Genomic DNA, 16772 nt, shown 5'->3' with positions numbered 1-16772 from the left:
GCCCAACTGGGAAGAAAATTAAGCTTGCCCACAAAAAGCTACAGCCGCCCAGGGAAGATGGACAATCCGGGTCAGGGATTCTATCCTAGGAAGATCTGCAAGGGCCAGGAGGACAACAGGATGGTGTGCTGCCTTCCCAGAGCCAGGCCACGAGAGGTTGCTGCAATCAACGGGGACGAACCGTACTGATGACAGAGCTCGGTGGGGTCTCACACAGATTACACAGGCCCTTCCAGTTCCCTGAAGAACATCCAAGCAACCTTCTCGGAGATCTTGCCTGTCCTACGAGCAAAGCAGGACAGAAGAGAAGATTCTGGGGGTGAACTGCTGGCTAGGTGCTAGGAGAGGGGGCTGCAGAGTTTGGCTGGCCTCCATCTCCGCAGAAAGTCGACCAATCTCCTTGGGGTCAGGCTGGCTAGAGTAGTCAAGAGGCGGTTAAACTAACAAGGGGATGAAATGAGAACACAGGCGTGATGCTGAGAACGTCCTCACCAAGACACCAGAGGACATGAAGAGCAGAAATTCTTTAACTGCCTGGACACCAAGGGTAGGAGCCTGGCGAACAAGCCAGAGGAACCGGAATTGCTCATTTATGAGCATAAATTTGATCCAGCTGGTTTGATTGGTAGGAAGATTTGGGTGACTGGCATGGCAAAAATCAATGGTTATGACCGACTGAGGAAGGATCAAGTGGCCTAAACCCACTAGGGAACAGGATGATTGACTCGTCAGGCACCCAGATAGGATGGGTAGGGAAAAGAACCATATACTCAAGGCGGGACTTCAGTTTGAAGGACACACACTGGTTGTCTCGTGCTGCCAGGACTAAAACATCCTCGGAACATCTAAAAATTATAGAATTTCCTAACTCAAACCAGTGCTGAATCCAACATGGGGGAATTCTGCATTAGACCTCATCTTGAGGGACAAAGAGGAAACGGTCAAAGATTGAAAAATTAGTTGTAGCTTAGGTGCAAGTTATGACTTGATCACATTTGTTATGTGCAAACAGAATAAAGTCTGAACCAGTAATACATAGATATCCAGTGGTTAAAAAGGTGGTTCATAAAGCTCAAATAGCTTCATAAAGTGGTTCATAAAGCTCAAAACAATTATGAGCCAAATCAGCTGGGAGAAAGAGTTCAAACAGAAAAGTGTGAATGATAATTATGAATTGTTTAAGAATGTTTTACTAGATGCTCAAAAAGCTACAATTCAAGAAAGAAGGCTGCACTGGTTAAAAACAACTTGGCATACAGTGGAAGTGAAAGCAGCTATAAAAAATATAAAACAGGGAAGAAAAGAGAAGTTGACAGTAATGAACTATAAATCAGAAGCAATACCTTGTAGAAAACGAATAAGGGAAGCAAAAGGACACCAGGAATAATGTACGGCCAGCAGAGTTAAGGACAATAAAGAGTTTAAGTATACACCTCTACCTCGATATAACACTGTCCTTGGGAGCCAAAAAAATCTTACCATGTTATAGGTGAAACTGCGTTATATTGAACTTGCTTTGATCCACCGGAGTGCGCAGCCCCGCCCCCCGGAGCACTGCTTTACCGCGTTATATCTGAATTCGTGTTCTATCAGGTCACGTTATATCGAGGTAGAGGTGTACTAGAAACAAAGGAATCCTAACAATTATATTGGTCTATTACTAAACGGAAGTGGTAGAATCGTAAATAATGCAAATGCAGAAAAGGCAGAAGTGCAATAAATTTTTGTTCTGTATTTAGGGGAGGGAAAAAATGCTGTAGTCATCACATGGTGATGATGAGATACTTTCCATTCCAACATTAACTCAGGAGGATGTGAAACGGCAGCTAGTGACGTCAGACATTTTTAAACTCAGCAGCTTTGGACAATTTGCTTCCAAGAGTTTTAAAAGAGCTGGCTGAGGAGCTCACTGAACCATTAATGTTGATTTTCCATAACTCTTGGAACACCAGCAAAGTTCCAGCAGACTGGAAGAAAACAAATGTTGTGCCATTATTTAAAAAGGGTAAGTGGGATGACCCAGGTAATTATAGGCCTGTCAGTCCAACATTATTCCCAGGAAAAATAATGGAGGAACAGCTGATAATGGGATTTGATTAATAAAGAATTGAAGGAGGGTAATAGAATGTAATTAATGCAAATCAGCAGAGGTTTATGGAAAATAGATCCTGTCAAACTACCTTGATATTTTTTTGGGTGGGATTACAAGTTTGGTTGGTAAAGGTAACAGCGTGGCTGTAATATACGTAGACTTCTGACTCGGTGCCGCATGACATTTTGATTAAGAAACTAGAAGGATATAAAGGTAAGATGGCCACACGTTAAATGGATTAATAACTAGCTAATAGGTCTCAAAAGAGAACTGTAAATGCGGAATCATCACTAAACAGGTGGGTTTCCAGAGGGGTCCTGCAGGGATCAGTTCTTGGCCCTGCACTATTTAATGTTTTTATCAATGACATGGAAGAAAACAAAATCATCTCTGATAAAGTCTGCAGCAGACACAGAAATTGGGGGAGTGGGCAATAACGAAGAGGACAGGGCACTGATACAGAACAATCTGATCACTTGGTAAGTTGGACTCAAGACAAGACACATTTTAATAAGGCCAAAGGTGAAGTCAGACTTCTAGGAAAAGAACATTGGCTTTACTTACAGGATGGGGGATTCGATCCTGGGGGGCAGGGACTCTGAAAAGGACTTGGGGTCATGGCGGATACTCAGACGAACTCCCAGTGTAGCCAAAAGGGCTAATGTGATCCTTGGCTGCATCACCGGGGGCATCCCGAGAAGGAGCAGGGAGGTTATTTTACCTCTGTCCTTGGCACTGATGCGACGCTGCAGGAATCCGGTGCCCAGTTCTGGTGCCCACAGTTCAAGGAGGATGTTGATAAATTGGAGAGGGGCAGAGAAGAGCCCCGAGAAGGATTAAAGGATTGGAAAACCTGCCTTAGAGCGACAGATTCAAGGAGCAGAATCTATGTAGCTTAAAGAGAAAGTTCAGGGGTGACGTGATCCCAGTCTAAGTACCTATGTGGGGAAGAAATATTTGCTAATGGGCTTGTCTGTCTAGCAGCGGAAGGTCCAGCGGCTGGAGGACGAAGCTAGACGCACATGGACTGGCAATAAGACCGGTTTGACAGGAAGGGTGATTAATCGCTGGAACCACTCACCAAGGGCCGGGGTGGATTCCCCACAACTAGCGGTTTCTGAATCCAGGATGGAGGTTTTTCTAAGCCACCTGCTCTAGGTCAGACAGGCCCGGACTCAGGGCAGGGCTCAGGCTAGGGGACCCCAACGGTCTCCGCTGGCCTTCGGAGGTCTGACCCGGTGACCCCTTCCCGACCACAGGGGGCTGTGGACCCCCCAGCAACCGGCCTTGCCAGGCTCAGCACAGCCCTGGGACTGGGGCTGGGACGCTGCCCTGTGCGGCGGGGAACGGCTAGACTTACCCGCTTGGCCTCCGGAGCCTCCTGGCCAAACCCACCTGCCGGTAGAGAAAAGGACATTTCAAGGCTCATGCACTGCTCCAGGCACAAAGAAAGCAGCTGGGGCACGGCGGGAGGAATCAGGCAGATTCCAGGAGGGGGCAACGTCCTCCCCCTCTCCAGGGCGGACAGGCAGCGCATCCCAGATTAGAAGGTGCAGTGCTGGCATCTCTCGTCTCTCTGCCCCGCGCCCTGCCCATCCTCCCCTGCCCAGTCAGCCCCACTCACCGGGGCGCTGGAGCAGCTGCAGCAGGGCGGAGAGGCTGCCGAGCTGCTGGGGACTCAGGTCCTGCAGCCCCACCCCGTAGTCGGCCAGCACCGCCACAAGTCTCTGCAGGGCTGCATCTGCAGGAGGGAGACAGCGCTCGCTTTGGGATCCTGCCCACGGAGCAACGGGCAGCCCAGCGCCAGGCACCCGACAGCTGGCAGGGGCCACCCCATCCCCAGGGTCTGGATGCAATGGAGACGCGGGGAATGTCTGCTAGGTGAGAGACTCTCAGTCTGGGCGGGGAGGCAGCACCTCAGCCAATGCCTGCTGGGCCCAGCGAGGTCGGGATCCAGGGGGTGAAGGGACAGGAGACACCTGCTGGGGCGGGGCGGGGCAGAGCCCCCACCCTGGGGCCCAGAGGAGGAGGAAGGGGAGAGGGAGCTGCATGACTAAGGCGAAGATTTAGTCACGGGTATTTTTAGTAAAAGTCAGGGACAGGTCTCATGCAATAAGCAAAACATTCATGCCCGTGACGTGTCCCTGACTTTTACTATAAATACTCGTGACTAAAACTTGGCAGCTCCTGGGGGCCGTTGCTCTGGGTGGCCCCAAGGGCTGACAGCTGGCCCCTGCTGGGGGAGGGGGGAGCGGGAGGTGCTGACTGTCCCTGCCACCCCGAGGCCCCCAGGCACTGCTGCTCCGATGGCCTCCGGGGCAGCCCTAGGGTGAGCCGCACCGGCAGCTGTGGAAGTCACGGAGGCCGCGGAAAGTCACGGAATCTGTGACCAACTCGCAGCCTTATGCAAGAGCTGCCTCAGACTGGCAGTAATGGGGAACGTAGACTACCCAGACATCTGCTGGAAAAGTCACACGGCAAAACCCCACAGTGCCAAAGGGGGATATTGTATGAGCCCGATGCGTGGCTCAGTTTCCCCTATATTTCACATGGGGAGCGGGGGGTGGGGGGAGGACTGTGTGCAGAGAGAGGAGTGAATGTTGCTCAGCTGTCTGAGCCGGGATGGGCCACCGGAAAAAGGACTGTCCAAGGCTGACCCCAGATCAACGGTGAATCCAGTCACAGGTCATTGCCCTCTCGCCACAACAACCCAGGGGAGACGGCGTGAGGCTGGCAGAATTGGTACCAGCTCACGGCAAGGCCCCCTGGCTGGAACCCGCCTGGCTGCCCTGTGCATTAGTGCTGGTAAAACAGGCATTAGAAGCCCAAGGACGTGTGTGCTGCTTAGTGTTTATTGATTGCCTGTGAGTGGCTGCCAGCATCCATCTCACTTATCACAAGTGCATCCCATGCTGTACGGGGGTATTTAAGCATTTGTGTTGTGAGCCAGTGAGTGTGTAAGTCACCAGCCACTCGTGCGAAGGGCCGGTCTCTGACAGCAGGTGTTAGGTCCTGCCCCCAGGGCAGGTCCATCGAAGCCTGACGAACTAGCATGGGATGTGAAAGTACAAAAGGCCGGTGCTCTGCTCTTCCCTCCCCCTGGAGACCAGTCGTGCAAGTGGATTCCTCCCCTCAGTTGAGTTTGCAGCTCAGAGCACATGGGAGGAAGGGAATAAAATCCCCTCCCCAGGAGGAGCCGGATCTCGGTGCTGCTCGGACTCCAGGGCGCAAGGTTTCTAGGCATTGGCAAGTGACCCCCAGCAACTTAGCTGGGGTTAGCCCTGAAGGTCATACAGAGCTTGCTTATGACAGCAGTCTCTATTACCTTTGGAAACTTAAGATTGTAACCATCGGTGTAGCTATGGTCACCTGCTTTAACCTTGTAAACAACACGTTTCCTTTGCCTGTTTAAGAGATCGGTAGCTTGTGTATTAGAGGCTTGGCTACAAGCATTGACTATGGTGAGACCCCCCAGGTCAGCTGCACTTTAGATAAGTGACTGGTGCTTTGGGACTGGGCGTGGCCTGACTAGGGCTGTGATCCGCGGTGTAAGGGACCCACGGGCACAAAGGTGAGCCAGCCAGATGGGGGTACCTACGCAGACTGGACCCCATGCCCTGTTTGGGCTGTGAGTGTACCTGAGGAGGTCACACTTAACTGGGTGGTGAAATCTCAGGCCAGAACTCACAGGCAGTGTGCAGTCTGTACCCTGCCCCGAGGCTGGTCCCCACACCTGCTGGCTGCAGGACAGCGTGATAGATGGTCCCCCCTCCTCGCAGGGAGGCTGAGCGCTATCCCCCAGCTTGGGAACAGAGGATGGGAAAGGGGTGAGAAGAGCTGACTGCTGGAGGATCAACTAACCCAGGTCAGGCAGAGCCAGCGAGCCTGAACCTGGGGCTCACGACAGCTGGGCCGGGCTCTGGGCTGACCAGAATGGACGGGGACGATGCTTTGACTGGCCTTCCCCTCACCCAACTGCAGGACGTCCTGTGCTGCGTGCCAGTGAATGAAACCCCAACTGTTTCGACAGCGCTGTCACTGCAAATGCTGGGTGAGGGGCATTGATCTGGGGAGTGGGCAAGTCTCTACCTGGGTCTGCCTCACACCGCGAAGCAGGGGGGCTGCTGCCCCAGAGGTTCAGATGGTGGGGAGGCCGTGTGGCTTCCCCTGGAGGAAGAGTGAGACCCTTTTGGGGCCTGGCCCACTGCCAGGTTCCTTCAAGAGACTGTTCCAAAGCTGGGGACGGAGCACCGCTCGTGGGGATCCGGGACACCACCATTTCCAATAAGCCCTTGGAACGTACTGGGGACTTTTTGTTCCAGAACGCGGAGGAAGTAACCAGGGGGACAGCCATTGTAGACTAGATTCTGGCCAACAGGGAGGAGGTGGTAGCGAAGCGGAAGGTGGAGGCAGTTTGGGCGACAGTGATCACGGAAGGACGGATTGCAGGATTCTGAGGAACGGAGCGAGAGCCGCAGACTAAGGACAATGGATTCCAGAAACCAGCCGTGAACTAACTCAGAGAACGGGAGGTCAGGTGCATGGGAAGGGAACCTAAGGGCTAACAGAGTTGAGGAAAGCTGGCAGTTTTCCCAGGAGACAATAGTCACGTTACAACTGCAGACTAGTCCAATGCAAAGGGAAGATGGGAAGAACTATAAGAGGCCAACGTGGCTCCAGCGGGAGCGATTTAATGACCCGAAACTCAAAAAGGAATCTTACCAAAAGTGGAGACCGACTAATTGCTAAGGGGGGGTACAACGGAATAGCACAGGCTCGTAGGAGCAAGTTCAGAAAGGCTGAGGCACCAAACGAGTTCCAGCTAGCAAGGGAGAGAAAAGGCAACAAGAAGAGGTTCTTTAAATAAATTAGAAGCAAGAGAAAGACAGAGGAACGTGCAGGTCCTCTCCTTAGCGGGGAAGGGGGGCGAATACCTGATGACATCAAGAAGGCCGAGGTGTTTCAGGCCTATTTTGCTTCAGTCTTCACTAGAAAGGTTCACGATGACCAGACACTCAACACACTTACCATTAACAACAAGGGGGAGGGAACAAGCTGAAATAGGGGACGAATACGTTAAAGTCTATTTGGAGGAGTTACGTGTATTCAGATTGGCAGGGCCTGATGAAACTCATCCCAGGGTACTTAAGGGAGTAGCTGAAGCAATCTCTGAACCCTTAGCAATTATCTTCAGGAACTCCTTGAGGATGGGTGAGGTCCCAGAGCACTGGAGAATGGCAGACACAGACCCTATCTGTAAAAAGGGGAACAAGGAGGACCCAGGGAATTTGATACCTTTGATACCTGGAAAGATACTGGAACAAAATATTAATCAGTTTGCGAGCACCTTGAGGCTAACCGGTTTAGAAGGAGCAGCCAGCATGGCTTCGCCAAGAACAAATCATGTCAAACCAACCTCACTTCCTCCTTTGACAGGGTCACTGGCCCGGTGGCTGGGGGGAGCAGTGGACATGTGTGATGAACTGGGACTGTTCTTGCTGGGGTGTGGGAATGCTGAGAGGGGAGAGTGACTAGGATGGTCTGCATCGGAGGATGGGAGTCTGCCCGAGGGAACATACCTGAGCTTGTAACATGAGAACCCAGGAGGGGGTTGGAGGTCAGGTGACTCCGGGGCCCAGGAAACTGAACAAAGGCTGTGGGAGGGGTCGCTGAAGGCAGAGTGCTGGAAGCAGGCTGGAGAGATGGCTGGGAGGCAGAGATGGCTCTGACCCCCCAAAGGGGGGTGGGCTGGCATGCCCTGGGACCCCAAGCTGGACCTAACTGAGGGGGGCCCTGTTGTCTGTGCCTGCAAGACCTGTCTTGGACCGTATTCCTGTCATCCAAATAAATCTTCTGCTTTACTGGCTGGCTGAGAGTCATGGTGAATCGCAGGAAGCCGGGGGTGCAGGGCCCTGAGTCCCCCAATACTCCGTGACAACGTGATGTATCTGGATGTCAGTAAGGCTTTTGGTACAGTCCCACATGACATTCTCCTAAACAAACTAGGGCAATGGGTGAAATTCCTATCCGGTGGGTTCACAACTGGCTGAAAGGCCTCACCCGAAGAGTAGTGATCCAGGGTTCATTGTCAAACTGGGAGTGTGTATCTAGTGAGGTTCTGCAGGGGTCAGTCCTGGGTCCGGTATTTAATATTTTCATTCATGACGTGATAATGGAGTGGAGAGGTTGCAGATGACACCAAACTGGGAGAGGTCTCAAGCACTTTGGAGGCAGGATCAGAATCCAAAGCGACCTTGACAATTGAGAACTGGTCTGAAATCAACAAGACGAATTCAATAGAGACAAGTGCAAGGTACCACACTTCGGGAGGAAAACTCAGATACAAACTGGGGACTAACTGTCTCGGTAACAGTGCTGCTGAAAAGGACCTGGGGGTTGAATATTGAATAGGAGTCAACAATGTGAGAAAAAGGCGACTCTCATTCTGAGTGGATGAACAGGAGCGTCGTATGTCAGACATGGGAGGTCACTGTCCCGCTCTGCTCAGCACTAGGGAGGCCTCAGCTGGAGCCGTGTCCAGTTCTGGGCGCTGCACTTCAGGAAAGATGCGGATAAATTGGAGTCCAGAGCAAAGCAACAGACCTGATCAAAGGATTCGAAAACCCGACCTCTGAGGAAAGGTGAAAAGCGGGGGCATGTTTAGTCTGGAGAAAAGGCAACTGAGGGGGGCCTGAGAACAGGCTCCCAATATGCTATGGGCTGTTACGGAAAGGCCGGAGAGCAATAGTTCTCTGTGTCCAGTGAAGGCAGGACAAGCAGCAATGGGCTTAACCTGCAGCCAGGGGGACTGTTAGCGACCGGGAAAAGCTTTCCAACGCTCCGGAGCAGGCTCCCAAGGGGGGCTGGGGAATCCCCGTCGTCCGAGCAGGCTGGACAAACCCCTGGCTGGGCCGGTCCAGGTGTCCTAGGAGTCTGCGGGCGACTGGCTGGAAGGCAGGGGTTACCTGACTGCACCTGGGGACCCAGGGCAGGCTGCTGCTGTCTGTTCTCTTCGTCGGGCTCGGCGTAGTCCGGGGGGAGCCCCTGGCCGTGCTGGGCCTTCATGCTGGCAGGGGCCAACCGGCTTGCCTTCTCTCTCGGCAGGTAGAGCATGCCCAGGTCCTGGAAGAGATGCCCCCCGTCCAGCCCTGGCTGCCCCCCATAGGAAGGGATGGGGCTGGCCCCAAAGAGGGCTTGGGAGGCCTGGGCAGGGGCTCTGCCAAGGAGAGCGGGGGGCTCAGGGCTCTGCCTGGCCGAATTGCCCCGGATAGGGCTCAGCTGCCGCGCACCATCCTGGTAGCCAAACTGTAACCAAAGCACAGAACCATCGCACCCTCAGTGCCAGGAACAGCCACCCAGAGAGCAGTTTACCATGGGCTGCAGTGCTAACACCTCCTCCCCAAAACCCTAGAGAAGAGGGACCCCTCGCCCGGTGCGGAGATGCAACCACCTCTGGGGTGGGGGTGGCTGCTGGTTAACAGCTGCATTGCACAACAGTTTATAGACATGCTGGTGACACAGAATCTGCGTCCATCAGGCACATAGTGAGGCAGGATGGGATGATCAGCCAGAACACCCCAGTTCCTGGGGGGCCCCCCACCAGGGAGCCAGCCAGAGACGAGTGCAGCCAGCATCTCTGTGGAGCTGTTATTGCTGTCTCCGCCGGGGCTGGGCTTGGCCAGGGTGTCTGTCTCATCTGCCCGTCCCGCTCTGCCCCACCCACCCAAGGCCTCCTGGGCCCCGTGTCAGGGCCAGAGGAAGGTGGCCTGCCCCCCACTCACCTTGTGGTACGAATAGGGGTGCAGCAGGCCTTCCTCATAGCCCAGCTCAGGCGGGGGGCCCAGCAGCAGAAGCTCCAGGTATCGCTGCAGCAGGGCGGGGGGCAGCGGTTCCAGGCGCGGGGACTTCTTGGCACTGGCTGGCAGCGGGCGCGGAGCCATCTGCAGGGCGCTGCCCAACTGACTGAGCTCTGACGGGAACAGGGCCATCCGGGGAGCGGCATGCAGCAGTGAGAACCTTAGAGACACGACAGCCCTGGAGAGTGACACGGCTCCCGCTTCTTCCCCACCAGCCCCGAGAAGCAGAAGAGCTGGGGCCAGACACCCAGCCCTGGGGCCCCCAGAAACACAGGCTGCAGGTGAGACACTATGCCCCATATTCTTCATCGAGATATTGTTCTGAGGTGAATATGGCATAACTAAGAGGTTTTATACAAGATGGGCCATGTGAGGTTGTGATGTATTAACATGAACTAGGATCGTACAGATCATTGTGACAACCAAGGTCCTATAGTGGCACCAAATCTTGTATAAAGGGGGTCAAATAAGGTGTCTAAGACAAGGTTCTGGTTTGCTGGTTATGATGATGCTATCTGGGTGCATGGATCATTTTTGGATTTAAAGTAATACGGATTGGCTCAAGACTGTCTATATTTCAAACTTGTGCTGTGCTTCTGGGTGACACCCCAGACAAGTTGGCGTCAGCACTGCCTAGCCTGCTGGATGGCCCATTAAGGACCATCAGCGACACAAACTGACCCATTGAGAGAAGGGAGATACACCCTGTGACTCAGCAAGGCAGGGACAGGCCTATGGACAGAGCTCAGAGGTTTTTCTATGCCATGTGCTGGACAGCTTGTCCTTGGGACAAAAAGCAAAGACCACATGGCAAGAGACTATAAAAGGCTGATGCCGCATCTACATCTTGTCTTCAATCCTGCTTCTGACCTCTGGAGGGACTTTGCTACATACTGAAGCTCTGAGCAAAGGACTGAATGACCCATCCCAGCTGGGGATGTTCCAGAGACTTGATTTGAACCTGCAGTTTATTCCATCACTGCTACAAGCCTGAACCAAGAACTTTGCCATTACTATATGGAATTGATTCCATTTAACCAATTCTAACTCTCATCTCTATCTTTTTCCTTTTATGAATAAACCTTTAGATTTTAGATGCTAAAGGACTGGCAACAGCATGATTTGTGGGTAAGATCTGATTTGTACATTGACCTGGGTCTGGGGCTTGGTGCTTTGGGATCGAGAGAACTTTTTTCTTTTACTGGGGTATTGGTTTTCATAACCATTTGTCCCCATAACATGTGGCACTGGTGGTGATACTGGGAAACTGGAGTGTCTGAGGGAATTGCTTGTGAGACTTGTGGTTAGCCAGTGGGGTAAAACCGAAATCCTCTCTGTTGGGCTGGTTTGGTGCCTGGGTGTGCAAAGGACCCCAGCCTTGGGCTGTGACTGCCCTGAGCGATTTGTCCTGAATTGGCACTCTCAGCATTGTTACAGAGGTAACATTGGAAAGGTTGTGATTTACTGAATGTGATTATCCAATGTGTAGGCCTGTATCATTTCTGTATCTGAAGTTAGGAATATTGACTATGTAACAATTACAAGTGGGTTTACATGGGGCTGGGGGGAGGGGAACGCCCTCCAGGCAGAATGCAAACAGCCTGGATGGGCCATTAGGGAGAACAACAGGACTTTGAAGATGCTAATCTCCCACCTTCCTGAGAAGCTGCTTTGACACTGCAGGGTCATGTGATCATGTCACCTGGTACTGGACTCCATCTTGGACTGCTAGTATTTCTCCACTAGTAGGGGGTGGGGATCAAACTGGGAAACAAAGGATTCCCACCATATGCAAATCCTGTTTAAGGCTGGGGAGTTAATCAGGGTCAGTTCTTCACTGAATCCCCAGAATGAGGGCAGAGAACATCTAAGAAACAAGGGCTGATGGGGGGAGTGGAGCAGAGCCCTGGCTGGAAAAGGTATCTGGCCTGTGAAAGAAATACCTTGCAGCTTAAAACTCCAGCCAGAGCAGCTGTCCTTCAAGAATCTCTGCAACCTGCTTAACACAACATTTAGGGTGAGAAATTACCACTTGTAGCCAGTTTCTTTAGTGTATTAAGCTTAGTTTGCGTGTTTGCTTTATTTGCTCAGTGATCTGCTTCTGCTCTACTCTGCTCTGGTTAGGCCTCAACTGGAGTATTGTGTCCAGTTCTGGGCACCGCATTTCAAAAAAGATGTGGAGAAATTGGAAAGGGTCCAGAGAAGAGCAACAAGAATGATTAAAGGTCTTGAGAACATGACCTATGAAGGAAGGCTGAAAGAATTGGGTTTGTTTAGTTTGGAAAAGAGAAGACTGAGAGGGGACATGATAGCAGTTTTCAGGTATTTAAAAGGGTGTTATAAGGAGGAGGGAGAAAACTTGTTCACCTTAGCCTCTAAGGATAGAACCAGAAGCAATGGGCTTAAACTGCAGCAAGGGAGGTCTAGGTTGGACATTAGGAAAAAGTTCCTAACTGTCAGGGTGGTTAAACACTGGAATAAATTGCCTAGGGAGGTTGTGGAATCTCCATCTCTGGAGATATTTAAGAGTAGGTTAGATAAATGTCTATCAGGGATGGTCTAGACAGTATTTGGTCCTGCCATGAGGGCAGGGGACTGGACTTGATGACCTCTCGAGGTCCCTTCCAGTCCTAGAATCTATTTGCTATCCCATATAATCACTTACAATCTATCTTTTGCAGCTAATCAACTTGTTTTGTTTTCTTTAAACCAGTTTGTGCAATTCATAACTGCACGGGGGGGGGGGGGGGGAGAGCTGTGCATATCTTCCTCCACATTGAGGGAGGGTGATTTTCATAAGCTTACGCTGTACAGATTTCTGTGCAGTGCAAGACAATACAGTTTTGGGGTGCAGTACTGGGCAATCCCCTAGCTGATTCATCCCATGCAGAGCTGATCTCAGTGTCTGTGTCTTTCTACAGCTGGGCGTGTCCCTACCTGTGTGTGGTGGAGGGGGTTTGAGGGCCTGGCACAGCAGGACGGGGCGAGGGAGCCCAGGCTAGTGGAACGGGTGGGCTCAGTGGCATTCCAGTACATCAGGTGGCACTCCGGGGGTGGGGGGGAGGGGGAGAAATGCAACCCATAACAGCAGGGTCCACCCTGAGCACCCTCAGGGCTCCCGTGCCCGACCAGCCAGCTCCCGGGGTCACACAGGAAGCGGCTGGGGGGTGCAGGAGAGGAGCTACCTCTTTGAATTCTGGGTGTGGCCCTGGGCAGCAGGGGTTGGGGGAGCCCCGGGGCCTGCTCCCTGCAGGGGCCAGCTGGGGTAAGCCAGACACTCCCATCACAGATCCCCCTACCTCTGCCCAGGGCGCAGAGGCAAGCGGGTGCCAGCAGCTCACTCAGCCGCAGCGGGCAAGGTGGCTGGCCCAACGCCTACCAATGGGGAGACGCCCCAGCCAGAACGGGCACTTGACACCCAACTGCACCCTTCGTGCCACCCTGGTAGGACAGCGTGTGGGGTGGGAGCTGCTGCGAGGAGGGTGGCACAGGCTCTGGGGTGCCTCTGGGGACGGCCAGACGGACGGACAGGCAGCCCAACCCGGCCCTACCTCTCCTTGGCCACTGGTTCCCGTGCAGGGGGCGGACGCAGCCTGGGAATTTGCTCCATCTCCTGGGAGATCACGTACTGTGTGATGTCATCCTGCCACGACAACCCTGTCCATGGGGAGAGAGGCAGCCAATCAGAGCACAGATCCGAAGGGGCGGGAGTCAGTTCCCACGGAGATGCCAGGCGCCATTGCCATGACGAGAGGAAACAGGCCATCCTGGCAGGGCACCGGTGGCACCGCTGCGGGACCGACCTCATGGGCTGACGTGCCCCTGTCCCAGGGAGGGGCTGAACCCCACCCACCGGGACCACCTGGGTCCCAACCTGCTCCCAGCCCAGCCCGCGGGTGCCCAGCCCCCCCGCCGGGGCTCACCTTGTGCCGTGAGGCGGCGCAACACGTCCTGCAGGCGCTGGAGCACCGGCGAGGTGACCTGGAAGTAGGGCCTGTCGCGGGCCGCGCTTTCCTGGCACTGCCCAAACAAGCCATCTAGGAGCAGAGCAGAGACGGTGCCAGCCTGGGGGCTCAGCGCTGGGCCCAGAGGAGCCACGGGGCAGCGAGCTCAGCTCCCGCGGGCCAGGCCAGGAGGCTGTGGGGGGGGAGGCTGTGGGACGGGCCCCTGGTTCCCCCCCTCATTCACCCTGCTATGGAGCAGCCACCAGCCGCTCTGGAAGGGGACACTGCAGCCAGCATGGGCCCCAGAGATCAGCACGTGCCAGGGCAGCCCAAAGTCACTGGTGGAGGAGGGGAGCTGGGGGCAGCTTTACCCCTCCCGAACCCGTCTTCCACCTGCCCCCTAAGTCCCCCCCCACAGCAGGTGCTCCAGCCTTGGCAGCTCCCCCCGGAATCGCCTTTCACAGCTGGGCATCACCACAGCAAGGCCCCAGGTCCTGGCAGGACTCAGCTCACCCCGCCGAGCCAGAGGGCACCGTTCCCAGCTCCTGCCCCCCTTCCCCCACACCGAGCCGGAGCTGGGGCCGCCCCCAGGTCACTTACCCTGCACACAGACCTCCTGCTGGGAGCAGAGTCTCCTGTCGAACAGGCAGCCTGGGACAGACACGGGGACAGTTAGCACCCCCCCAAACAGACAAACAGCCAGCATGCAGGGAGGGAACGGGGGGGCCCTCCAGGGGCAGGACCCCCCCCTCGCAACCCACAGGGACTCCACCCCCAACATGCACTGCAGCTGGCACACAGCATGCTGCCCCCCCTGCCCACTTCACTAGGTGCCTGGGACAAAGTGGGAAATGTTTATGACCCTTATGTATGCCTCAGTTTCCCCTATATGCTGCATTGTTATCCAGTGGGGGGAAGGGGGGGATGGACTGTTTGTGCTCAGGGCAAGCGAAGAGACAGGTGTGGGTGCCCCCAGCCTTCTGAGCTACGGTGGGTCATCACTAAGCCTACGATTATGTCACGGAGATCATGGAATCTGTGATTTCAGCAACTTCCGTGCCACCTTCTGCCCGGGTCCCCCACCCGCAGCGGGACAGCAGGGGGACCCAGGAGCTCCAGCTGCCCCGCCCAGCTTCCAGACCCCGCTCTGCTGGGGGAACCCCGGAGCTCCCAGCCACCATGGGCAGCAGGGGGACCCACAGGCGGTGGGGGGACCCCAGAGCTCCCAGCCACTGCATGGGGGACCCTGGAGCCCCCACTCACCGCAGCAGGAGTGGGGGGACCCTGGAGCCGAGAAGTGGGGGGTGCTGAACCCTCCCTCCCCATTTGTCAGGGCTATGTCTAGTCAAAGTCAGGGGCAGGTCACGGGCTTCAGTGAATTCACGTTTATTGCCCACGACCTGGCCCTGACTAAATCTTAACCTCAGTCATCACAAAGGACTGACCCAGGCCAACCCCAAATCAATGGAGAATCCCCAAGGATAACGGCAAATCCAGTCACCAGGGCATTCACCCCCAGCAACCAGCATGGGGGTGGGGGATTTCCTCACCTCTCAGCAGGGAGGCGGGGCACTATCCCCCCGACAAAGGGCTGGCGAGGTGGGGAGAAGAGCCGGCTGCTGGAAGCAGTCAGGGGCTCTCACCTGGGATCTGACCAGGGAGGTGAGATGGAGACACAGACAGAGCTGGGCTGGGCTGGGCTCTGGGCTGACCAGGATGGACTTAGGGGAGCACAGAGAACTGAAGGTTAAAGCAGAGCCCAAAGACAGCCTGTGCTGTGTCCCGGCTAACGAATACACCCACCCGACTGCGCTGACATCCGCTGCCCGAGTGTCACTGCAAACACTGGCTGCGGTGCATTAACCGCCGCAGAGTGGACAGCGTCTGCCTCAGCGTGAAGCAGGAGGGCGGGACCCCCAGAGGATCAGTCTCAGGAGCTGGTGAGGCCGCAAGGCTTACCCTGAAGGAAGAATGAGACCCCCAGGGGGTCTGGCGCATGGAAGGGGTTCCTCCAAGAGACTGTTCCGAAGCTGGGGGTGCAGCACTGACCCTGTGGATCCATGACTGTAGGTGGCAGCAGTGGGATGCTGAATGCACTAGCAGTGTTTTGCAATAAGGGACTTGCAGCAGTAAAACAAGGGTAGTCAAAGGAAATGGCCTATAACCATCTCCCTAAGAAGGGCATCGTAAACCTGTGCAGGGAGATGGCTATATGTGGGGAAGCTCAACAAGGCGCATTCGTCCAAAAGCAGGTTCCAGGAGGATCCGAGCGCGACAGAGGCAGCAGCCGGGTGTCCTCAGGACCAGGCTCCCCACTGACAGATGTGAAGCGGTGAGTGCTGAAGCAGAGGAGCTCGCTGACCGCGGGAAGCGGTGAAAGCATGAGGGAGAATGGCGGAAGAACCAAGAGAACCAGCAAAAGCCTGAACTGGGGCTGGAGCAGCCGAGGGGCAAGAGGCCCCACCGAGGAAAGGCCCCGGGATCCCCGTTCTGCAGGGAGCCTAGATACCGAACTGCTGCCCCAGTTTAAGGGGGGAAGTTTCGATACCGACCTCACTGGCTCATGCTCTGAACCAGGCTGACCCTGCGGACGGCTCTGCTGTCTCGCCCCCGACTTGGGGTTCACGGCCAGACGGGGGACTAGGAGCTGATCAAAGGCTCCGTGCTTCGGTTGGAATGGACCCCTGGGGCGTATGGGGAACGGATTTGGGGTGTGCAAAGATGTGAGCCCCACCCTGCTGGGAGACTCTCTCTGCACACGGTGTCACCGCACCGTAACCTGGCTGGGCTGGAGCAGCTCTGAGATCCGTCCCCATGAGCAGAGCATGTGGCCAGGAAGCCCGAGGGTCTGGCAGGGCCGGCCGGCCAGCTGGCAGAGGA

The 16772-nt window shown here is 54.9% G+C and overlaps 1 protein-coding gene across 2 annotated transcripts in view; it reads right to left on the bottom strand.

The window, feature by feature from the left end:
• Positions 1 to 16026, bottom strand: part of PTPRN (protein tyrosine phosphatase receptor type N) — a 32711-nt gene extending 16685 nt beyond the window's left edge. The window contains exons 1-8 of one of the 2 annotated variants that reach the window (XM_034786050.1): positions 15852 to 16026; positions 14493 to 14543; positions 13872 to 13985; positions 13500 to 13605; positions 9874 to 10108; positions 9058 to 9397; positions 3717 to 3833; positions 3453 to 3487 (exon numbers count right to left, since the gene is read on the bottom strand). In XM_034786050.1, the coding sequence (XP_034641941.1) occupies positions 3453 to 3487; positions 3717 to 3833; positions 9058 to 9397; positions 9874 to 10108; positions 13500 to 13605; positions 13872 to 13985; positions 14493 to 14543; positions 15852 to 15954 (1101 nt within the window). In that variant the 5' untranslated portion in view covers positions 15955 to 16026. Of the gene's footprint in view, positions 1 to 3452; positions 3488 to 3716; positions 3834 to 9057; positions 9398 to 9873; positions 10109 to 13499; positions 13606 to 13871; positions 13986 to 14492 lie in introns of both variants that reach the window. The other variant, XM_034786049.1, reaches the window with a different exon arrangement.
• Between the last annotated feature and the right edge of the window lie 746 nt (positions 16027 to 16772).

This window comes from Trachemys scripta, chromosome 11, assembly GCF_013100865.1.
Source record: "Trachemys scripta elegans isolate TJP31775 chromosome 11, CAS_Tse_1.0, whole genome shotgun sequence".
In the NCBI taxonomy this organism is placed as follows: Eukaryota; Metazoa; Chordata; order Testudines; family Emydidae; genus Trachemys; species Trachemys scripta.
This window is presented reverse-complemented; position numbering and strand designations above follow the sequence as displayed.